General features: G+C 46.4%; 1 protein-coding gene across 1 annotated transcript; it reads right to left on the bottom strand.

Annotated features, from left to right (window-relative positions):
- Window positions 1-850: 850 nt before the first annotated feature.
- On the bottom strand, window positions 851-24,553 carry LOC148143881 (uncharacterized). Its single transcript, XM_087975279.1, has 5 exons — window positions 24,143-24,553; window positions 21,614-21,679; window positions 17,678-17,850; window positions 11,281-12,396; window positions 851-2,482 (listed from the first exon to the last, which is right to left on the bottom strand). Exons 4-5 carry the CDS (start codon window positions 11,989-11,991, stop codon window positions 1,271-1,273), a joined length of 1,923 nt encoding a protein of 640 aa, XP_087831405.1. The 5' UTR covers window positions 11,992-12,396; window positions 17,678-17,850; window positions 21,614-21,679; window positions 24,143-24,553; the 3' UTR covers window positions 851-1,270.
- Window positions 24,554-24,568: the final 15 nt, after the last annotated feature.

Below are 24,568 nucleotides of genomic sequence, written 5' to 3'. Positions count from 1 at the left end.
GCACAGAATCTTATAAATTCCTATTTTGGAAATAGAACCAGTCTGATTCAAGATTGGGATACTGATAGACTCGAAGCTCACACCTGTAATGCATTGTCTGAGCTAAGATATCACTTTTTTAAAAAAAACCATAAGTCATCTCAAGACTATGACTTAAAAGTAGTTCTGGGATTTACGTATTAACGAACTAAAACCTGCAACCCATTCTAAAAGATGAATGGCTTAACAGCACTCTAGGTTTGTTCAATATATCCTATTAGTTGCATGACACTGTGATTTTTACAATAAAATATGTGTCTTATGATCCTGCTCCACAGCTACCTGATGAAGGAGCAGCGCTCCGAAAGTTAGTGCTTCCAAAGAAACCAGTTGGACTATAACCTGGTGTTGTGTGATTTTTAACTTTATCCCCCCCAGTCCAATGCTGGCATCTCCACATCATATCTCGCGAACACAGCCCACACCTTGGTGCTGCCAGTAAGCTTTACAATGCCGATGAAACGACGCACTCTACACTCCTGAAAAATTTACAATTTCTAACGATACTCATTTCCTGCTCCATCTGACACACGACATTGGAAACTTAGTGCAGGAAGCTGAAAGAAATGAGCAGCTTTAAAACAAAAACCTGTTGGAGCTCAAAGCTTTCAAAGTCTGAGCCCAGCAGTAAGTTCAGGTTACCTTTATTGTGACCCAACTTTGTGACAGCTCCAGATCACCTCAGCAAAAAGGTGTTGAAAAAGTAGCTGCTTTTTAAACAGCTCAAGGTCAAAGCACCCCACCCCACCACCACCACCCCACTTTCTTTACTACTGGTCACCACTGACTTATCCCTTTGTAATTGGATCCTTGGCACAGCCTGAACCTGGAGGAAGTATTGCTTTTCTCAGCAATTTCAACCCAGACCCTGTATCCAAGTAAGTCTCTCCCCGCCCATCTGCCGGGAGGGAAAGAAGTGGGGGGAAGCAGATGGAGTCAACTACACTGCTGTCGGTCTGCAGTCACGTGTAGGCCAGACCGGGTAAAGGATGCAGCTGGGACGACTGAGTGAATTCTTTGCCACAACAGCAGTTTCCTTCCCTAAAAAGGACGTGACTGAATCAGAATGGGGCTTCCCCCCCACCCCACCCGATGGTTTCATTGTTAGATTCTGACCTCCAGATTTCTGACCGAATTCCAAATCCGCCATCTGCTGCGGTGGGATTCAAACCTGGGAGTTCCAGAACTGGGTTGGTAGCCCAGTCCATAATGGCACTCGACAGTCGCTCCTTCAATCCCCCTGCGATGGCACGTGAACTCCTTGGTGCCTCCGCAGGGTGGCTGCCCGGGTAAAGCCCTTCCCACATTCGGGACAGCTGAAGGGCCTCTCCCCCGTGTGGACCCGCCGATGCTTCACCAGGGCGGAGGAATTGCTGAAGGCCTTCTCACATTCGGGACAGCCGAAGGGCCTCTCCCCCGTGTGGACCCGCTGGTGCTTCAGCAGGTCAGAGGAATTGCTGAAGGCCTTCCCACACTTGGGGCAGGGGAATGGCCTCTTCCCCGTGTGAACCCGCTGGTGTTTCAGTAGGGTGGAGGAATCGCTGAAGGCATTCCCACACTTGGGACAGATGAAGGGCTTCTCCCCGGTGTGGACCCGCTGGTGCGTGCGCAAGTTGGCCTTCTGAGTGAATCCCTTCCCACACTCAGGGCAGCAGAAAGGCTTCTCACCTATGTGAATCCGCTGGTGGATCAGCAGGACCGACGCCTGGGTAAAGCTTTTCCCACACTCGGGGCAGCTGAAGGGCCTCTCCCCTGTGTGGACCCGCTGGTGCTTCAGCAGGGAGGAGGAATTGCTGAAGAGCTTGCCACACTCTGTGCAGGGGAAAGGCCTCTCCTGCGTGTGGACCCACTTGTGGGTCTGAAGGGCAGAGGAATCGTTGAAGGCCTTCCCACACTCGGGGCAGCTGAAAGGCTTCTCCCCCGTGTGGACCCGTTGGTGCGTCCGCAACTTGCCCTCCTGAGTGAATCCCTTCCTGCACTCGGAACAAGGGAATGGCCTCTCCCCAGTGTGGACCCGCCAGTGGGTCAGTAGGGTGGAGGAGGTGCTGAAGGCCTTCCCACACACAGTGCAGGAGAATGGCCTCTCCCCCGTGTGGACCCGTCGGTGGGTCTGCAGGTCAGAAGAATAGCTGAAGTCCTTCCCGCAATCGGGGCAGCTGAAGGGCCTCTCCCCAGTGTGGACCCATCGGTGCCTCAGTAGGGCGGAGGAATTGCTGAAGGCCTTCCCACACCTGGGGCAGATGAATGGCCTCTCTCCGGTGTGACTGCGCCGATGAATCTCCAGGGCAGATGGAGCACGGAAGCCTTTCCCGCAGTCGCCACACTTCCACGATTCCTCCACGGGGTGGGATTCCTCAGGTTTCTCCATGGCCGAAGCTTCAGCTGTACACAAATGCGTGTAGAGCCCCTCCTCACCGTGAATTCCTCTTTCCAGGCCGGACAACTATTTCTGGCTCCACGCTCAGTGCGCTGCCAACAGTAGGGTCACTCACCCAGACCCACTGATGCTGAAAATTTACTCAAACAGGAACCAAAAAGCTTTGCTCCTTCTCACAGAATCACAGTCAAACATTGTTGCAGTCAGACATTGAAAACAAAGTGAGGACTGCAGTTACTGGACAGTCAGTGCTGGAAAAGCACAGCTGGTCAGACAGCATCTGAGGAGCAGGAGCGTCGACGTTTCAGGCATAAGCCCTTCATCTGTAAATTTTGAAACTTCTGTCCTCAGATCGCCAAATACTCTGTAAAAAGAGATTACAAAAGTGATCATTGTCAGTCCAGGGTAGAAATTCAGAACAAGCATTTCTACGTTCTTTTCTTTAGTTATTCCACAAAATTGAAAGCACCATCTTACTCTCTCTCGGTTCTCACATTAACGCCCCTAGGAAGTGGGGGGAAAGGAGACATCAAAGCATTAACACCGACACCAGAGAGAAACTGTAAATATGTTAGGAGTAAGCCAGAGTCATAGAGATACACAGCACAGAAACAGACCCTTCGGTCAATCTCTTCCGTGCCAACCTGATACCCAAAATCAATCTAGTCCCATTTGTCAGTACTTGGCCCATATCCCTCTGAACCCTTCCTATTCAAACACCCATCCAGATGCCAGCATCCACCATTTCCTCTGGCAGCTCATTCCTTACGCACATCACATTCTGCATGAAAAAGTTGCCCCTTAGGTCCCTTTTAAATCTTCCCCCCACCTTAAACCTATTACCTTCTGTTTCTGGACTCCCCCATCCCAAGGAAAAACCCTTGTACATTTACCCTATTCATGCCCCTCATGCTTTTCTAGAAGTCTATAAGGTCACCCCTCAGTCTCTGGCGCGGAAGGGAAAACAGCCCCATCCCATCCCTCCTCACCCGGGTAATTAAGACACATTCCTGAGTTTGCAGAGTCTGCCCCCTCCCTGGAATCACTCCAGTTGCTTCAAGTGAACAGATTTTACCCCCACTCCCTCCCAGGATGAAGGGTTGCCCAGAGGGAGGGAGTTTCACTCTGAAACGGACAGGGCCACTTCCGCGTTATGACGTCATAGATGAAGCGAGGGGGCGTGGAAAGACCGACAACAGCTCCGCCCACTGCGCCTGCGCTGCCCTGCAGTTTGCAATTGGGTAATCCCTTCCTTTCAGAGAATTCCCAGAGTGTGGAAGTAGGCCACTCGGCCCAAGGAGTCCATACCGACCCTCAGAAGGGTAACCCACCTACACCCATCCCCCTATTGCCCTGACTAATGCACCTAACGTGCACATCCCTGAGCACTACAGGTAATTTAGCTTGGTCAATCCAACCTAACCTGGACAAAGTTAAAAATCAAACACCCAACAGGTTGATTTGGAAGGACTGGTGTTAACAGCGCTGCTCCTTCATCAGGTGGTTGTGGAGAATAAGATCATAAGGCACAGAATTCATGGAAAAACATTACAGTGTCCTGCCACTGAAATGATATCTCGAATAGATCTGGATTAAGTCTTTCATCGTTTAGAATGGGTTGCAGGTATCAACAATCTGTAAATCCTAGAACTTCCTGTCAGTTACGTGTGTGCATGGGGGAGAGAAAAAGTCTCTTTCTGTGCCGTATATCTCTATGTATATTTGATAACAAATGCTTTATTTACGTTGGTGTAAATATTGTTGTAAATCATAGCTGGGTGATAATAGTTAGATGTAAGGGAGAGAGTATTCCTCAAGAATCCTGAGAAAGCTCTATTTCTGGTTTACTTCCTAAATGAACAAACATTTGGGGGCAGCATGGTGGCTCAGTGGTTAGTACTGCTACCTCAGCACTAGGGACCTGGGTTTGATTCTGTGTGGAGTTTGCACATTCTCCCCGGGTCTGAGTGGGTTTCCACCGATTGCTCCTGTTTCCTCCCACAGTCCAAAGTTGCGCAGGTCAGGTGAATTCGTCATGCTAAATTGCCCATAATGTTAGGTGCATTAGATAGGGGTAAATGTAGAGGAATGGGTCTGGGTGGGTTACTCTTCGGAGGGTCAGTGTGGACTTTTTGGGTGGAAGGGCCTGTTTCCATACTATAGGAATCTAATCTAATTAAGCACGAGCACCAATATATTTAACTTTGTTTCATTTTTCTTGTTTGATTCCATGCTATGACTACACTCTTGTGTCTGATTGGTTTGAGAGACTGGGAGATTGTGGGTTGGGTCTCAATTCACAATGTTTTATTGTTCCAGAAGGTGTAAAGGGGTGGGGGTGGGGTGAAAGCTTCAGCAGAAATCCAGCAGAGCTGAGAGCAGACTCACATTTTACTCTGTTGGAACAGGAAAATCAACAGAGGACATAGAAACCAGGACCTGAAATCCGAGCTGACACCAGATTACCCTGTGATCAGTGCTTTCATTAGCACCTCTCCCATTCTCTTACTTTCCATTTGACTACACCCCTCAATTTTCAGGATCCAATCCTTGTTATCCTGAAGCCATGTCTCCATTAGGAGTCACAGATCATAATTATTCTCTTCAATGTGTGCAATCAATTCATTCGCTTTTGTTACAATGCAGCACACATTCAGACACACCATTTTTAGTTTCCATTTTTGTGATCTTTAGAATCCAGTTTTGATTGCTGGTATATTTACTCTCCTTGTCCCTTTCTAGCATTCTCTGATGTTCATTTCCACATCACGACATTGCTCACCAGCCTTGATTTGGATTGGCCAGGCTAAATTTCCCAAAGTGTCCAGGGATGTGCAGGTTCGGTGGGTTAGCCATGAGAAATGCAGGGTTATAGTTCCATAGTAATAGAAGCAGGAGTAGGCCATTGGCTCATCGAGCCTCCTCAGCCATTCATTAAGCTCATGACTGACCTATCCATCGTCTCAGCTACTCCTACCTCCATTGTCCCAACTACCCTTAATTCCCCTACCATTGCAAAACCCCATCCAACTGTGTCTTGAATATACTTAATGAAGCTGCCTCTCCTGATTCCTTGGCAGAAAATTCCATAGATTCACTACTCTCCAGGAAAAGCAGTTCCTCCTCATCTCTGTCCAAAATCTATTCCCCCTATTGAGTCTGAGTCTCATCTACCAGCAGAAATGACTGGATAGGGTAGGGCTTCATCCCCACAGTTCAATGAATTCTCACTTTCCAAGATGTATTCACTCATTCAGTTGCTGTCTCACAAATAAAAGTTTTAATTGCAACTTCTTCTGTTCCCAGACAAGGCAAAACATCTTTGAAAGCTGCTCTGAAAGTCCAGTCTTCACAACCACACATCTGCTTTCACCGAAGATGATTAGAGTCATACAGCACAGAAACAGACCCTTTAACCCAACTCATCTGTGCCAACAAGAAATCCTAAATTAATCTAAATCATTTCCCAGCATTTGGCCCATATCCCCCTAAACTCTTCCACTTCCTATTCCCATCCAGATGCCTTTGAAATTTTGTAGTAATTGGATCAGACTCCATCACCCTCCGTGAAAACGTTGCTCCTCTGGTCCCTTTTAAATCATTCCCTCTCACCTCAAACATATGCCGTCTAGTTTTGGACTCCCCTACCCTGGGTACTCATCCTATCCTGCCCCTTATAAACATCTATAAGGTCACCCCTCAACCTCCATTGCTCCACGGAAAATTTTCACCGGCCTATTTAACCTCTTTCTGTGTCTTAAACACTCCAACTCTGGCAACAGCCTTGAAAAACCTTTCTGAACCCTTTCAAAGTTTCACAACATCTTTCCTGTAGCAGGGAGACCAGAACTGAACACAGTATTCTAAAAGTGGCCTGACCAATGTCCTGTACAGCCACTCCATGACCTCCTAAGACTCACTTTCAAGGAACCATGAACCTGCCCTCCAAGATCTCTCTGTTCTGTGACACTCCCCTTAACTGTGCCAGTCCTGCCTGGATTACTTGACCAAAATGCAACACCTCATATTTCTCTAAATTAATCTCCATCAGCCACTCCTCGGTCCATTGGTCCATCTGATCAATTCTAATTTACAGCAAACTCTTTTTCCTCTCTTATTCCCTGGAAGCTGAAAATCTCCATCTCACACACTCTCCCTCCAATCTCACTTTGCTGAACCTAATCCCTGCTGTACCTCATCCTGAAGGGTCTGGTTCATGCTGATTAACGGGTGTCACAAAGCTAGTTCCTTTTTTGATTAGACGCTTTTCCCTGGCTCAAGGAGACTCTGTCCATGACTTTTTTCAGAGAGGTAATAAACCGGCCGGGTTCTGATCAGTCTGGTTTGAACGTGGATGAAACGGATTTTGAAAGGCCTTTTGTTGATATGTAAACAGGTGTGACTTCAGGCCAAATTGGTCATGTTTTAGAAGTGACCTGTATAAAGAAAGGGGAGTGAGCTGAGCAGTTTTAGTTCAGTATTGAACTGGTTGGCAGTTCAACAGGGAGCTATGTGGAAACTCTCTCTCGTTTCCGCCTGTCAACTTCAACCTATAAGCATGTGTTCCATTTATACTGGTTTTCAAAGGGAGTTGGCTTATTGGGACTGTTGTGTATATTCAGAACAGCATAACTGAGTCTAGTTGGCAAGGTTGAGTTCTGTCGGGGTTCTTTATTCTGATATTTGTGTTTCATTGTGTAATTTTGTGAATAAATTTTTGTCTGTTTTAAAATCTAGTAGTCAACCGAGCCAACTTACTCCAGGTAATTTTCACTGTACACTTACCAAATCAAATTGCAAAGTTATGGTCTGGGGCTGCCTGCTTAAGAATGTTTTGAGTGGTCTGGCTTAGTCCATAACACAGGCCCACACTCACACTCAGGGGAGATATAAATGAAACATACAGAACATTGAAAGGCCTAAACAAAGTGGGCATTGGGAAGATGTTTCCATTGGTGGGAGAGACCAGAACCTGAAAGAGACTAGAAAAGGGAAGACCTTTTAGAAGGGAGAAACTTTTCAGCCAGAGAGTGGTGAATCTGTGGAATTTATTGCAACATGAGGCTGTGGAGGCTAGGTCACTGAGGGTAATTAAAACTGAGATAGATAGGTTCTTGAGTATCAAGGGGATCAAGGGTTACAGGGAGGAAGTGGGAGAATGAGGTTGAGAAACTTATCAACCACGGTTGTGTTGTATGAGCAGACCTGATGGGCTGAATGGCCTAATTTCTGCTCCTATGTTTTATGGTCTCTTGCTGTCTTGGACACAGTGAGAGAGAATTGGGAGCAGGAGTAGGCCATTTGGTCTTTTGAGCATGCACCAGCACTGATCAGATCATAACTGGATATGAATATACCTACATCTAAGTGTATAGGCTGGGACTTTTTCCACAGGAGCACAGGAAGTTGAGAAGTTGAGAAAACCAAGAGGGTTGTCAATGAGGTGAGTGGCTGGTGCTGTTTCCTTCAGATGGGGGTTTCAAGATTAGGGAGCAAACTTTTAAGGAGAGAGGAGAAAGATTTTAAAAAGATATGAGGAACACCTTTTTTTGAAAGAGAGTAGTTTGTGTGTGGAATCAATGTCCTAAGGAAGTGGTAGATATAGGTACAGTAACAACATTTAAAAGACATTTGGATAAGTACATGAGTAGGAAAGGTTCAGAGGGATATGGGCCAAACTAGATGGGACTAGTTCAGTTTGTGAATATATTCAGCATGGACTAGTTGGACTGAAGTGTCTGTTTCTGTGCTGTATGACTCTGTAACTGTTCTGTACTAGTCTTAAAATCATTATTTTTGCTTTCCCCATCACCATCCACTTTTTTGTTGTTCAGAAATCAGATGAACGCAGGCTTGAATATATTCAATGGCTGCCTGATCACAGAAAGCAATCCCAACTTCTGAACTCTTGCTAATATACCACTTGCCTTACTGATTGCCAGTCTGACAACTGGCAGTGACTGGTGTGGAAGGATGTTGAGGCCCATTTGTACATCCACACATCATTCCTGACGAAGGGCTCGTGTCCAAATCACCAACAATCCTGGTCCTCGGATACTGCCTGACCTGCTGTGCTTTTCCAGCATCACACCTTTCGACTCTAATCTCTAGCATGTGCAGTCCTCACTTTGTCCACATCTCACTATATCACCATTTAAACAATGCACCTTTTTTCTGCATTTTCTTCCACAGCAAAAGCAAAATCATCACATTGTGGTAATGCATTTGCCAATGAGGACACAGACCTGAACCAACGCTTGCAGGGTCTGTTCCCCCAACCCCCGATTCACCCCATTTCCTTTCAGTTGCTGCAAGTCAACAACTGAATCTCAGAATTTAGAAAAGAGAGTGCCGTACTCACAGATGTTGGACAGAGGAAGGAAGTTGCAATCGAGGGTGAAGTTCAATCTTTATTCAGAGAGAGAGGAGCAACAACACCAACTTCCGAAGCTCATGTTCCAACTTCCGCATTCAGACAATAGGGGCGCTCTGATTGGCAGGAGGACCAGGCTCTTTCCGGTCCTCCAGTGCTTCCTATTGGTCCATTAAAAGAAGGGCGCGAGCCGTGTGCGCGGACACCGAGCTGCTGGCGCAGTTTTCTTGCTGACTCCGAGGAGCATGCGCAGTGCTTGCTGCCACAGAGACGCTGGAGACCCTGGGAGGTGGTATTACTGACAGAATTGAAGTGTCCAATTGCCAATAGGAGAAAAAAGGCTGGAGCCACTTTCTTTGCCCCATCTGTGGCTCGACTTCTTAGTCCTGTTGCATTTGTTTGGCTGCTCAACTTTTGTACATCTTTTCCCCAGGGTTGGGGGTCCTAAACTAGAGGGCATAGGTTTAGGGTAAGTGGGGAAAATTTGAGAGACTTCGGATTAGAAAGAAAAACAGTGTGAAAGTTAATTGGCCTCAAGAAATGCCCTCTCTTACACCCCAACAAAAATAGATTATTCACAGCCTATTGGTCACTCAGTGGGAAGAATGTTGTGAAACTTGAAAGGGTTGAGAAACGACTTGTAAGGATATTGTTAGGTTTGGAGCTACAGGGAGAGGCTGAAAGGGCTGGAGCTGTTTTCCCTGGAGTATTGGAGGCTGAGGGGGTAACCTTATAGAGGTTTATAAAATCATGAGGGGCATAGATAATGTAAATAGACAAGATATTTCCCCTGGGGTGGGGAGGTCCAGAAGTAGAAGTAGTTTAGGGTGAGAGGGGAAAACTTAAAAGTGTCCTATGGGGCAATTTGTTTCACGCAGCGAGTGGTGTGTAAATTGAATGAGCTGCCAGAGGAAATGATACAATTACAACATTTAAAAGGTATCTGGATGGGGACATGAACAGGAAGGTTTACAGGGATATGGGCAAAGTGCTGGCAAATGAGACTAGGTTAATTTAGGATATCTGGTGGGTCGGGGCCGAAGGCTTTGTTTCTGTGCTCTACAATTCTATGATTCTTTTTCGACATAGTCTGATCCAATTTTACAAGACTAGGAATACGACATTCACCCATTACAGCCTGTCCTCAACTGTGGCCTAACTGCACATATTTCAATGAGAGTTTCAAAAGATGTCTGCAGCTTTTTTATAAAATTAAACATGCTTTAATAATGTTTCTGAAAATATCATTTTAGCTATTCTTAATTTTAAAAATAAGCTATTTCCCAGGTAGAGTCATCACCATCCATTCTCTCTCCCTTTTCTTCTCGGTTCCTGAATCCTGGCACCAGGCAGACACCAATATCATCTGGCCTCCAGCTGGCAACTGCAGAGAACGGAGACAATCCCTGACCTAATCAGAAGGCTGTCCTGAGGGGAATGACCGTCTCCCAGAATAAAGTGTCCGGTTAAGATCCCCCCCACCCACCTACCACCACAGTGTCTGCAGCCTGGCTTCCAGCTGAATCTGAGCCGAAGGTCCTCCAGCATGTGTTTACCCTGGATGATAGCATCCAGAGCCTCCCACCTTCTGCGAGACAAGTGCCATTCTGTCCTCTCCGATGTGTGTTGTGTCACTGCTTAACTGTTTAAGTGGCTGAGCAGAGGTTGATGGCCAAGTTCATAACCCATGAGGATAACCTTGGGTGACCCCACTACACTCTACACTCTCTCTCACTCACGCAGACCCTCTCTCACACACATGGTCTCTCTCAGACACACACAAACCCACCACTGCACACACCCTCACAGGCTCATACAACATCATACACACATGCAAAAACACACACGCACACACTACTCTCTCATGCACGCACATACATACAAGTCCATGGGACGAATTTGCGTTTGCAGTGTTATATTTGCAGATAGATTCAATGTGTGCTTTTTGTGGAAAAATCAGCAGGCGGTTAATGAAGGCAATCAATCCATGTAGTATTTTATCAACTCATACTTTGGAATAGAACCAGTCTGATTCAAGATTGCGATACAGACAGACCGAACCTCTCACCTTTCATGCATTGTCTGAGCTGAGATGTCACCGAATTTGAGAACCTGAATTAAAAGTAGTTCTGGGATTTACATATTAATGAACAGAAACCTGCAACCCATTCTAAAAGATGGAAGACTTAACAGCAATCAAGGTTTGTTCAATATATCCTATCAGTTACATGAAACTGTGATCTTTTGCTATAAAAGATGTGTCTTCTGATCCTGCTCCACTGCAGTTCCCACATCAGCAGTTTCCTTCCCATAAAAGGTTGTGAGTGAATCAGATGGGGGTTCCCCCTCCCCTCCCTGACAATTGTTTCGTTGTTAGAAATCTGGAGTTCAGAATCTAACCGAATTCCAATTCCGCCATCAGCCTTGGCAGCTCCCGGAACTGGGTTGATAGTCCAGTCGATAAAGGCACTCAGCCGTCTCTGCTTTAAACCCCCTGCGATGGCATGTGAACTCTCTGGTGCCTCCGCAGGTGGGAGGAGCAGCTAAAGCTCTTTCCGCACTGAGAGCAGGTGAACGGCCTCTCCCCTGTGTGGACCCGCTGGTGCCTCAGCAGGTCAGAGGCCTGGGTAAAGCCCTTCCTGCACTCTGGGCAGCTGAAGGGCCTCTCCCCCGTGTGGACCCGCTGGTGCTTTAGCCTGTCGGAGGAACTGTTGAAGGCCTTCCTGCACTCTGTGCAGGGGAATGGCCTCTCCCCCGTGTGGACCCGCTGGTGGGTCAGCAGGGCGAAGGAATTGCTGAAGCCCTTCCCGCACTCGGTGCAGAGGAACAGCCTCTCCCCAGTGTGGACCTGACGGTGGGCCAACAGGGTGGAGGCCTGGGTAAAGCCCTTCCCGCATGCGGAGCACCTGAAGGGCCGCTCCCCTGTGTGGACCCGCCGGTGCCTCAACAGGTCAGAGCAATTGCTGAAGGCCTTCCCACACTCGGAGCAGCTCATGGGCCTCTCCCTGGTGTGGACCCGCCGGTGCCTCACCAGGTCGGAGGAATTGCTGAAGGCCTTCCCGCACTCGATGCAGGGGAATGGCCTCTCCCCGGTGTGACTGCGACGATGAATCGCCAGAGCAGATGGGAAACGGAAGCCTTTCCCACAGTCGCCACACTTCCACAGTTTCTCCACGGGGCGGGATTCCTCTGGTTTCTCCATGGCCAAAGCTTCAGCTGCACACAACACGTGTAGAGCTCCTCCCCTCTGTGAATTCCTCTTCCCAGGCCTTATAACTGTTTCAGGCTCCACACTCCGTGCACTCCAACAGTAGGGTCTCTCGTCCAGTCCCACTGATGCCGAGAACGGACTGAAACAGGAACCAAAACGTTTTGCTCCTTCTCACAGAATCAGTCAAAAATGGTTGTGGTCCCGATGGATTGAGTGACTGTCAGACATTGACATCAAAGTGAGGACTGCAGACACTGGAGAGTCAGTATCGAAAAGTGCGGCACTGGAAAAGCACAGCAAGTCAGGCAGCACCTGAGGAGCAGGAGAGTCGACATTTTGGGCATAAGTTCTTCATCTGTTGATTTTGAAACTTCCGTCTTCAGATCTTCAAATACTCTGTCAAAAGAGATTACAAAATTCATTACTGTCAGTCCAGAATAAAAATTCAGAACAAGCAATTTGTTTGTGTTGTTATTCCACAAAATTGAAAGCACTATCCCACTCTCTCTCCTCCCCGCCCTCCGCTCTAACTCATTCTCCTGAAGGTGTTGATTCAGGATCTTATCGGGGCAGAAAAGCAAAAACGTCAAGACTGACATCTCTGAGTTTTGGATAACTCCACCTGAAATTTAATATCTTTCACAACATTGGGATATTGCTGAGAGTGAGCAGGTCGGATTTTGGGAAGCAAAAAAATCTCAATTCAGGGTGAACAGGTTCTTGAAGAACAACCAGACAAAATGGTTAACATTCCCAGGAAGTGGGGGGGAAAGCAAAATGAGCCATCAAGGCATTGACACCGCCACCAGAGAGAAACTGAACATACAGACATGACAAACATTCGCCAGGAAGCCACAGTCATCGAGATGTACAGCACAGAAACAGACACTTCAGTCAAATTCTTCTGTGCCCAACCAGATATCTAAAATTAATCTCGTCCCATTTGCCAGCGCTTTGTCCATATCCCTTTGAACCCTTCCTTTTCATACACTCATGCTGATGACTTTTAAATATTGTCATTGTACCAGCCTTCACTACTTCCTTTGGCAGCTCATTCCATACATGCACCATCCTCTGCGTGAAAATGTTGCCCCTTAGGTCTCTTTGCAGTCTCCCTCCCCCTGCCCTCACCTTAAATCTATTACCCTCAAGTTCTGGACTCCCCATCCCAAGGAAAAGACCTTGTCTATTTACCCATGCCCCTCATGATTTTAAAAAAGTCTTATCAGGTTACCCCTCACACTCTGATGCACTAGGGAAAACAGCAACACCCTATCCTTCCAACCCTCCTTACCCGGGTAATTAAGACACATATCTGAGTTTGCAGAGTCTGCTCCCTCCCTGGGTTCACTCCAGTTGCTACAAGTGAACAAATTTCCTCCCCCCGCACTCCACCCACCGCTTCCCCCCTCCCCCCACACTCCACCCACCGCTTCCAACTCTCTCCCCCCCCCCCCCGAACAGTTAACAAAACTCCCTTCTCATCAGAGAACCCTCACTGTTCTAACAAGTCCACACCAACCTCCAAATGGCAACCTCACCACACCCATTCCCCTACTCCTATTGCTCTACATTTACCCCTTGACTAATACATCTAACCTGCACATCCCTGAGCACTATGGGTAATTTGGCCTGGCTAATCAAACCTTACCTGGACAAAGTTAAAAATCGCACAACACCAGGCTATCGTCCAATGGGTTTATTTGGAAGCACTAGCATTTGGAGCGCTGCTCCTTCATCAGGTGGTTGTGGAGTGTAAGAATTTCTGGAAAAGCATTACAGTGTCCTGGCATTGAAATGATATATTGAACAAATCTGGATCGTTAAGTCTTTCATCTTTTACAATGGATTGCAGATATCATTAATATGTAAATCCCAGAACTTCCTGTAAGGCACCTTCCCAGGATAACTTTAAGGCTTTATAACAAAAGGAGACACCTCAGCTCAAACAATGCATTAAAGGTGTGAGGTCAGAATTTGTCTGTATCCCAGTCTAGAGTCAGACTGGTTCTATTTCCAATGTGAAATTTACAAAATGTTACATATATTAACTGCCTGCAGATTGTGCATTTTTTGAGGAAAATAGAATGCATATGCAAATATCATTCTGCAAACACAAATTCACCCCCATGGACTTGTGCATGTGTGTGCATGAGAGAGAGAAAAAGTCTGTTTCCATGCTGTATATCTCTATGTCAATTTGACAACAGATACTTTTTTTTCTGTTGGTATAAATATTGTTGTAAATCATAGTGGGTACTAATAGCTCGATGCAAGGGTGAGAGAATTCCTCAAACAAGGCACTGTAGGAATCCTGGGCGAATAGTATTTCTGGTTTACTTCCTATTGAACAATATTAAGCACAAGCACCTACTTATTTCTAATTTTGGTTCACATTTCTTGTTTTATTCCCTGCTATGACTACACTCGGTGTCTGGATGGTTAACAGGCTGGGAGATTGTGGGTCTGGATTGACTTATTGTTCCGGAAGGTGTTAAAAAAAAAAGGGGGTCAAAGCATCAGCAGAAATCCAGGAAGGGTGAAATCAGGACCTGAAATCTGAGCTGACACCAGATTACCATGTGATCAGTGCTTTGATTACCTGTGCTAACCCTCGACCTTTATCACCTCCTCAATATTGAGGATCCAATCCTTGTCATCCTGGAGCCAGATCTCTGTAAGGAGTCCCATATTTTAATTGAAGGAGTTCCCTTCAACGTGTGCAGTCAATTCATTCGCTTTTGCTGCAATGCAGCACACATTCAGACAAACCATTTTTAGTTTCAGTTTTTGTGATCTTTAGAATCCAGTTTTGATTGCTGGGACATTTACTCTCCATGTCTTTCTGTCGTTCTCGGATGTTCATTTTTCACATCACTGTATTGCTCACTGGCCTGGATTTGGATTGGCCATGCTAAATTGTCCATAGTATCCAGAGATGTGCAGGTTAGGTGGGTTAGCCATGGGAAATGCAGGGTTAGAGTTTCATAGTAATAGAAGCAGGAGTAGGTCATTTGTCCTGTCGAGCCTGCTTCACCATTCATTTAGATCATGACTGATCTGTCCATTGTCCCAGCTTCTCCTCCTTGCATTGTCCCAACTACCCTTAATACCTTTACCATGCAAAAACCCATCTGTGTCCTGAATATACTTAATTAAGCTGCCTCTACTGCTTCCCTGGGCAGAGAATTACATAGATTCACGATTCTCTGGGAAAAGCAGTTCCTCCTCATCTCTATCCTAAATCTACTCCAACTAATCTTGAGGTCTGGTCTCACCTACCAGCAGAAATGATTGGATAGGGTAGGGTTTCATCCCCACAGTGCAATGAAATCCCACTTTCCACAAAATCTCAGATGTACTCACTCACTCAGGTGCTATCTCATAAATGAAAGATTTCATTGTAACTTCTTCTGCTCCCAGTAAGGACAAAACATCTTTGAAGGCTGCTCTGAAAGTCCAGTCTTCACAATGACACTTCTGGTTTCACCAAAGACCAGACAGTCATACAGCACAGAAACAGTCCAACTCATATATGCCGCCCAGATATCCTAACTTAATCTCGTCCCATTTACCAGCAGTTGGCCCATATCCCTCTAAATGCTTCCTGTTCTTGTACCCATCCAGATGCCTTTTAAATGCTGTAATTGTATCAGGCTCCACCCCTTCCTGTGACAGCTCATTCAATACATACACCACTTTCCGCGTGAAACAAGTTGCCCTTCATGTCCCTTTTAAATCATTCCCCTCTCACCTCAAACATATGCTCTCTAGTTTTGCATTCACCCTATCCATGCCCCTTATAAATATTTATAAGGTCACCCCTGAACGTCCGATGCTCCAGGAAAATATCCCTGACCGATTCAGCCTCTCTCTGTCGATCAAACCCTCCAACTCTGACAATAGCCTTTCAAGTCTTTTCTGACCCCTTTCAAAGTTTCACACCATCTTTCCTGTAGCAGGGAGACCAGAACTGAAAGCAGTATTTTAAAACTGGCCTAACCAATGTCCTGTACAGCCACAACATGACCTCCCAACTCCGATACTCAATGCTCTGACTAATAAAGGAAAGCATACAAAATGCCTTCTTCACTGTTCTGGCTTCCTGAGACTGCACTTTCAAGGAACAATGAACCTGCACTCCAAGGTCTCTTTGTTCTGAAACACTCTCTTAACTGTGCTGCCTGGATTGCCTTACCATAATGCAAACATCACATTTCCCTAAATTAATCTCCATCTACCACTCCCTGGCCCCATTGCCCCATCCAATCAATTCTAATTTATAGCAAACTCTCTGTAATTCTTATTCCCTGGAAGTACAAAATCTCTATCCCACACACTCCCTCCATTCTGACTTTGCTGAACCTAATCCCTGCTGTACCTCATCCTGAAGGGTCTGGTTCATGCCGATTAACAGGGTCACACTCAGGGGAATCTAACTGAAACAAACAGAATACTCAATGGCCTGGACGAGTTGATGTTGGGAAGATGTTTCCATTGGAAGGAGAGACTAGCAGCCGAGGGCACAGCCTTAGAGTAAAGGGAAGACCTTTCAGAACCGAGATTAGGAGAAATTTCTTTAGCCAGAGAGTGGTGAACTGATGGAATTCATTGCCAAAGAAGGCTGTGGAGGCCAGGTAACTGAGGATAGTTAACACTGAGACAGAAACAGTTCTTGAGTATCAAGGGGATCGAGGGTTACAGGGAGAAAACAGGAGAATGGGGCTGAGACACTTATCAGCCGCAGACCCAGTGGGCTGAATGGCTTAATTTCTGCTCTTATGAATAGGAAAGGTTCAGAGATATATAGGCCAAACAAGGTAGGACTAGTTTAGTTTATGAATGTAGTCAGCATGAAATCAAGTATCTGTTTCTGTGCTGTATGATTCTGTAACTGTTCTGAAAACCATTTTTTCTGTTCCCTCATAACCATCCACTTCATTGATGTTCAAAAATCAGATGAACTCAGCCTTGAATATATTCAATGACCTCCTAACCGCAGGAAGGCCCCACCCCACTTCTGAACTCAATTCCTCTTGCTAATACACCACTTGCCCTGCTGACTGCTTAGTGCACCTATCTGACAACGGGTATTGACTGGTGTAGAAAGACACTGAAACCTCTGTACATCCACATAACGTTCCTGATGAACGGCTCGTGTCCAAAACGTCAACTCTCCTGGTCCTCGGATGCTGTCTGACCCGCTGTTCTTTTCCAGAGTCACACTTGTCAACTCTGATCTCCAGCATCTGCACTCCTCACTTTCTCCATATCCCAACATGTCACCATTAAAACAATGCACCTCCTTTCTGCTTTCTCACATTGTGGTAATGCATTTGCCATGTGTTTGCCAATTGAGACACAAATCTGGACCAACATTTCGAGACAAAAAAAGTGAGTACTGCAAATGCCGGAGATTAGAGTCGAGAGTGTGGTGCTGGAAAAGCACGCAGGTCAGGCAGCATCTGAGGAGCAGAAAAACGTCGATTTTCTTGCTCCTCGGACGCTGTCTGACCTGCTATGCTTTTCCAGCACCACACTCTCGACCAATATTTCTACACTCTGTCCCCTCCCTGAATTCACTCCCTTTCCTTTCAGTTGTTGCAAGTCAACAATTGAACGCCAGAATGATAAAAAAAGTGGAATAGATGGCGAGAAAAGAGAGTGCTGTACTCACAGTTGTTGGACAGAGGAAGAAAGTTGCAGTTTGGGGTAAAGCTCAATCTTCATTCAGAGAGTCAGGAGCAGCAGCAGCAACTTCAGAAGCTCATTATCCAACTTCCGCATTCAGACAATAGCGGTGCTCTGATTGGCAGGAGGACAAGACACCTTCCGGTCCTCCCGAGTTTCCTATTGGTACATCAAAAGTAGGTCATGAGTCGTTTGTGTGTACAACCAGGAGCATGCACATTCTTTTGCTGACACCAGTGGACATGCGCAGTACTTGCTGACACCGAGGGGCATGCGCATTATGCTCTTCAGAGATGCTTACGTTACTGACAGATTTGAAGTGTCCAATTGGACCGCATTCTGGGGAAGGTGGGACCTGTACAAGCAGGACGGGTTGCACCTGAACCAGAAGGTCACCAATATCCTGGGGGGTAGGTTTAAACTAATTTGGCAGGGGGATGGGATCCGGACTTGTAGTCCAGCAAGTAGGCTAGCTGTTTGTCAGGATGTCCAAGAGTGTAGGGAGGCTGTGAAGAAGGAAGCACAGACAGGGAATACTTGCGGACACAGAGATGGGTTCAAATGTGTATACTTCAACGCAAGGAGTATCAGAAATAAGGTGGGTGAACTTAAGGCATGGATCGGTACCTGGGACTACGATGTTGTGGCCATCACAGAAACGTGGATAGAAGAGGGACAGGAATGGTTATTGGAGGTTCCTGGTTACAGATGTTTCAGTAAGATTAGGGAGGGTGGTAAAAAAGGAGGGGGGGGTGGCGTTGCTAATTAGAAATGGTATAACGGCTGCAGAAAGGCAGTTCGAGGGGGATCTGCCTTTGGAGGTAGTATGGGCTGAAGTCACAAATAGGAAAGGTGCAGTCACCTTGTTGGGTGTTTACTATAGGCCCCCCAATAGCAGCAGAGATGTGGAGAAACAGATTGGGAAACAGATTTTGGAAAGGTGCAGAAGCCACAGGGTAGTAGTCATGAGCGATTACAACTCCCCAAATATTGATTGGGAGCTCTTTAGATCAAATAGATTGGATGGGGCGGTGTTTGCGCAGTGTGTCCAGGAAGCTTTTCTAATTAGTATGTAGATTGTCTGACCAGAGGGAAGACCATATTGGATTTGGTACTCGGTAATGAACCGGGACAAGTGATGGGCTTGTTAGTGGGTGAACATTTTGGTGATGGTGACCACAGTTCTGTGACTTTCACCTTGGTTATGGAGAGAGATAGGTGCGTGCAACAGGGTAGGTTTTACAATTGGGGGAAGGGTAATTATGATGCTGTAAGACAGGATCTGAGGAGCATAAGTTGGGAGCATAGGCTGTCAGGGAAGGATGTCGTGGAAATGTGAAACTTTTTCAAGGAACAGATACGACGTGTCCTTGATATGTATGTACCTATCAGGCAGGAAAGAGATGGTCGTGTGAGGGAACCTTGGTTGACGAGGGAGGTTGAATGTCTTGTAAAGAGGAAGAAGGAGGCTTACATAAGGTTGAGGAAACAGGGTTCAGACAGAGCAGTAGAGGGATACAGGATAGCCAGAAGGGACCTGAAGAAAGGGATTAGGAGAGCTAAGAGAGGGCATGAAAAATCTTTGGCGGATAGGATCAAGGATAACCCAAAGGCATTTTATGCGTATGTGAGAAACATGAGAATGACGAGAACGAGGGTAGGTCCGATCAAGGACAGTAGTGGGAGACTGTGTATTGAGTCGGAAGAGATAGGAGATGTTTTGAATGAGTACTTTTCTTCAGTATTTACGAACGAGAGGGACAGTATTGTTGAAGAGGAGAGTGTGAAACGGACTGGTAAGCTAGAGGAGATACTTGTTAGGAAGGAAGATGTGTTGGACATTTTGAACAACTTGAGGATAGACAAGTCCCCCGGGGCCTGACGGGATATATCCTAGGATTATGTGGGAAGCAAGAGAGGAAATTGCAGTACCATTGGCAATTATCTTTTCATCTTCACTGTCAACGGGGGTGGTACCAGGGAACTGGAATGGCGAATGTTGTGCCCTGTTCAAAAAAGGGAATAGGGATAACCCCGGGAATTACAGGCCAGTTAGTCTTACTTCTGTGGTAGGCAAAGTAATGCAAAGGGTACTGAGGGATAGGATTTATGAGTATCTGGAAAGACACTGCTTGATCAGGGACAGCCAGCACGGATTTGTGAAGGGTAGGTCTTGCCTTACAAGTCTTATTGAATTCTTTGAGGAGGTGACCAAGCATGTGGATGAGGGTAGAGCAGTGGATGTAGTATACATGGATTTTAGTAAGGCATTTGATAAGGTTCCGCTTATGCGGAAAGTCAGGAGGTATGGGATAGAGGAAAATTTGGCTAATTGGATAGAAAACTGGCTAACCGGTCGAAGTCAGAGAGTGGTGGTAGATGGCAAATATTCAGCCTGGAGCCCAGTTACAAGTGGAGTTCCGCAGGGATCAGTTCTGGGTCCTCTGCTGTTTGTAATTTTTATTAATGACTTGGATGAGGGAGTCGAAGGGTGGGTCAGTAAATTTGCAGATGATACGAAGATTGGTGGAGTTGTGGATAGTGAGGAGGGCTGTTGTCGGCTGCAAAGAGACTTGGATATGATGCAGAACTGGACTGAGGAGTGGCAGATGGAGTTCAACCCTGCCAAGTGTGAGGTTGTCCATTTTGGAAAAACAAGTAAGAATGCGGAATACAGGGTTAACGGTAGGGTTCTTAGTGGAGGTGGAGGAACAGAGGGATCTTGGGATCTATGTTCATAGATTTTTGAAAGTTGCCACTCAGGTGGATAGAGCTTGTAAGAAGGCCTATGGTGTATTAGCGTTCATTAGCAGAGGGACTGAATTCAAGAGTCGTGAAGTGATGTTGCAACTGTACAGGACTTTGGTTAGGCCACATTTGGAGTACTGTATGCAGTTCTGGTCGCCTCACTTTAGGAAAGATGTGGAAGCTTTGGAGAGGGTGCAGAGAAGATTTACCAGGATGTTGCCTGGAATGGAGAATAGGTCGTACGAGGATAGGTTGAGAGGGCTAGGCCTTTTCTCGTTGGAACGGCGAAGGATGAGGGGTGACTTGATAGAGGTTTATAAGATGATCAGAGGAATAGATAGAGTAGACAGTCAAACTTTTTCCCCGGGTGCAACAGAGTGTTACAAGGGGACATAAATTTAAGGTGAAGGGTGGAAGGTATAGGGGAGATGTCAGGGGTGGGTTCTTTACCCAGAGAGTGGTGGGGGCATGGAATGCGCTGCCTGTGGGAGTGGCAGAGTTAGAATCTTTGGTGACCTTTAAGCGGCAATTGGATAAGTACATGGATGGGTGCTTAAGCTAGGACAAATGTTCGGCACAACATCATAGGCCGAAGGGCCTGTTCTGTGCTTAATTGTTCTATGTTCTAAATGCCAATCGGAGGAAAAAAAAAGTTGAACCACAATTTTTTCCCCCCTGTGGCTCGACATTGTATTCCTTTTGCATTTTGGCTGGCTGCTCAACTTTTGTATATCTTTTCCCTCGGTTAGGGGAGTCACAAACTGGAGGGCATAGGTTTAGGTTGAGTGGGGAAAGATGGGGGACCAAAGGATGAGAAAAAACGTGAGACATTTAATTTATCTCAAGAAATGCCAGAACTAGAGGACATTAGTTTTGGGTGATTGGGGAAAGGTTTAAAAGTGACCTAAGGGACCTAACTTGTTTCACGCAGAGGATGGCAAATGTATTGAATGAGCTACCGGAGTGGAGGCTGGTACAATTACAACTTTTAAAAGGCATCTGGATGGGTGTACGAATAGGAAGGTTTAAAGGGTTTGGGCCAAGTGTTGGCAAATAGGAGTAGATTAATTTAGGATATCTGGTCGGCACAGACCAAACTGTTTTATTCCATGCTCCATGACTCTATTTCTTCATAGTCTGAACCAATTTGACAATATTAGAATAGGCAACTCACCCCTTACAGCCTGTCCTCAACTGTGGCCAGACTGCACATTTTTCAACACAAGTTTCAGTAAGATGCCTGCAGTTTTTTTAAAAATAGAATTGAACATGCTTTAATGTTGTTTCTGAGTAGCTATGCTCAATGTTAAAGATCAGCCACTTCTTGTGCACCCCCATCTCCCAGGTAGAGTCATCACCATCTGTCTCTCTCTTCTTAGAAGGGCTTGATACAGCGATCAAAGAGAGATGGAGGCATGAGAAATAATAGGTGGTGGGGAAAGAGAATGGTTGGGGGGGCGGAGGAGGAGCTGAGGGTGGGTGTCAAGAGAGAGAAAATGGACAGGGGGACAGAAAGAGAATGGACAGAGGACAGTGACACTATAAATCCCACCTTTCCCAGGACCACAGTAATCATTTCTCAATATACAAATGGCTAAAGCAGTAGAATCACATAATCCCTGCAGGCTATTCAGCCCATTCACCTCACACTGACCTTCCAAACAGCATCCCACCAGACCAACCCACTTACCATACAACCCTGCAGTTCCCCATGGCTTACGCACCCGAAAATGCATATCCCTGGACACTTCAGTACAGCTGATCCACCCTAAACTGCAGATCTTTGGACTGTGGGAGGAAACTGGAGCACCTGAAGGAAACCCACATAGACACAAGGGGGACAATGTACCAAAGTCATCTGAGGCTGGAATCAAACCCAGCACTGTGAGGCAGCAGTACTAACCACTGTGCCACCATGCCACCCAGAGCTTTGATGTTCTGCTTTGTTTTCATAGCTTCTGACTTCTCATGCGCCCTCAGCAGAAGCTCTCCCCTCCCGAGATTTGTGGACCACACCCACTGCAGCCTCCCTTTCATACTTCTCCTGTCCTGAGCACGTCAGTTCCTGAACCTGGTGCCAGACAGACACTGATGCCATCTGGCCTCCTGCTGCTAACTGCAGAGAAAGACGACAATCACCTGTCAATATTCTGCTCCTTACCCCGAGCGCCCCCCCCCCCCCCACCACTCAGCCAGTTAGCTCCTCCCTGCTGCCCAATCTCAGATCCCCTTTACCTGTGTGATTCACACTCTCACCCTTCTGACCCTGTTCAATGACCTAATCAGAAGGCTCTGTCCAGAGGGGAATGACCATCTTCTGGAATAAAGTGTCCGGTTAACTTTCCCCATGACATGTCTGCAGCCTGGCTTCCAACTCCATCTCTCTGAGCCAAAGGTCTTCCAGCGTGTGTTTACCCTGAATCACAGCATCCAGAACCTCCCACCTTCTGCAAAGTGAAAGACAAGTCTCACCCTGCCCGCTCCAATGTGTGTACGTGTAGATTAGATTTGATTCCCTACAGTATGGAAACTGGCCCTTTGGCCCAAAATGTCCACACTGACCTTCCAAAGAGTAATCCACCCAGACCCATTCCCCTCCCTATATTTACCCCTGACTAATGCACCCAACACTATGTGGAATTTAGCATGGCCAATTCACCTGACCTGCACACCTTTTGGATTGTGGGAGGAAACTGGAGCACCCGGAGGAAACCCGTGCAAGCATTGGGGAGAATGTGCCAACTCCACATAGACAGTTGCCCAAGGTGGGAATCGAACCCGGATCCCTGGTGCTGCGAGGCAGCACTGCTAACCACCGAGCCACCATGCCACCCAGTAACTGATTAATTGTTTCTACTGGCCAAGCAGAGGCCGATAGGCAAGTTTGGAAGCCATGAGGACGGTCTCAACCGGGACCTTCACGATACTTAACACTGTCTCTCACTCCCACATGCACACATACACACCCAGTCACGCAGACCCTCTCTCACACACATACACCTCCCACACTCAAATCCATGCACACACCTTCTCACAGGCTTATACTCCATTGCATCGACACACTTTATCAAGCATGCACATGCAAACACACACACTGTCTCTCTCATGCGCGCGCACACACACACACACAAACCTATGCAGTGAATTTGCATTTGCAGATACATTGTGCTATTTGAGCAAAACACAATCTGCAGGCAGTCAATCTATGTAATATTTTATAAATTCCTACTTTGGAAATAGAACAGACAGACAGACTTGAACCTCACACCTTTCTTGCATTGTCTGAGCTGAGATGTCACCTAATTTTATGAAACCTTAAGTCATCGGGAGAATGTGAGTTAAAAGTAGTTCTGGGATATACATGTTAATGAACCGAAACCTACAACCCATTCTAAAAGATGAAAGACTGAATTGCAACTGGACTGGTTCAGGAAATCTTATCAACTGCATGACACTGTAATGTTTGGCCATAAATTCTATGTCTTATGATCCTGCTCAACAGCTACCCGATGAAGGAGCAGCGCTCCAACAAAAGCTAGCACTTCCAAATAAATCTGTTGGGACTATAACCTGGAGTTGTGCAGATTTTAACTTTATCCACCTCAGTCCAACACCAGCAACTCCGCATCATTTCTAATTAACACAGCCCACACCTCCTGGTGCTGCCAGTAAACTTTACAATGCCGATAAAATGACACAGTACCTGCACTCCTGAAATATTTGCAATTTCCAACGATACTAGCTACTCATTCACTGCTCCATCTGATACACGACATTTGAAACTTCGTGCAGGAGGCTGAAAGAAATCAACAGGTTTAAAACAAAAACCATTTGAAGCTCAAAGCCTTCAATGAGAGTCTGAACCTGGCGGTAAGTTCAGGTAACCCTTTATTGTGACACAACTTTGTTACAGCTTCAGATTCCCCCCAGTAAAAAGGCGTAGAAGAAGTAGCTTTTTATTTAAAAACAGCTCAAAGTCAAAGTGCACACACTCCCTCTCTTAACCTGTAGGAAGTATTGCCTCATTCAGCAATTTCAACATATACTCTATATCCAAGTAGGTTTCTCCCTGTTCATTTGCTGGGGAGAGGGAGGGGCCCAGTGGGGAAGAGAACAGAGTGGGGGTGGG

The sequence above is a fragment of the Chiloscyllium plagiosum genome, unplaced genomic scaffold (genome assembly GCF_037043375.1).
Source record: "Chiloscyllium plagiosum isolate Xiang-an unplaced genomic scaffold, Cpla_swu_hap1 HiC_scaffold_27, whole genome shotgun sequence".
NCBI classification, from domain to species: Eukaryota; Metazoa; Chordata; class Chondrichthyes; order Orectolobiformes; family Hemiscylliidae; genus Chiloscyllium; species Chiloscyllium plagiosum.
This window is presented reverse-complemented; position numbering and strand designations above follow the sequence as displayed.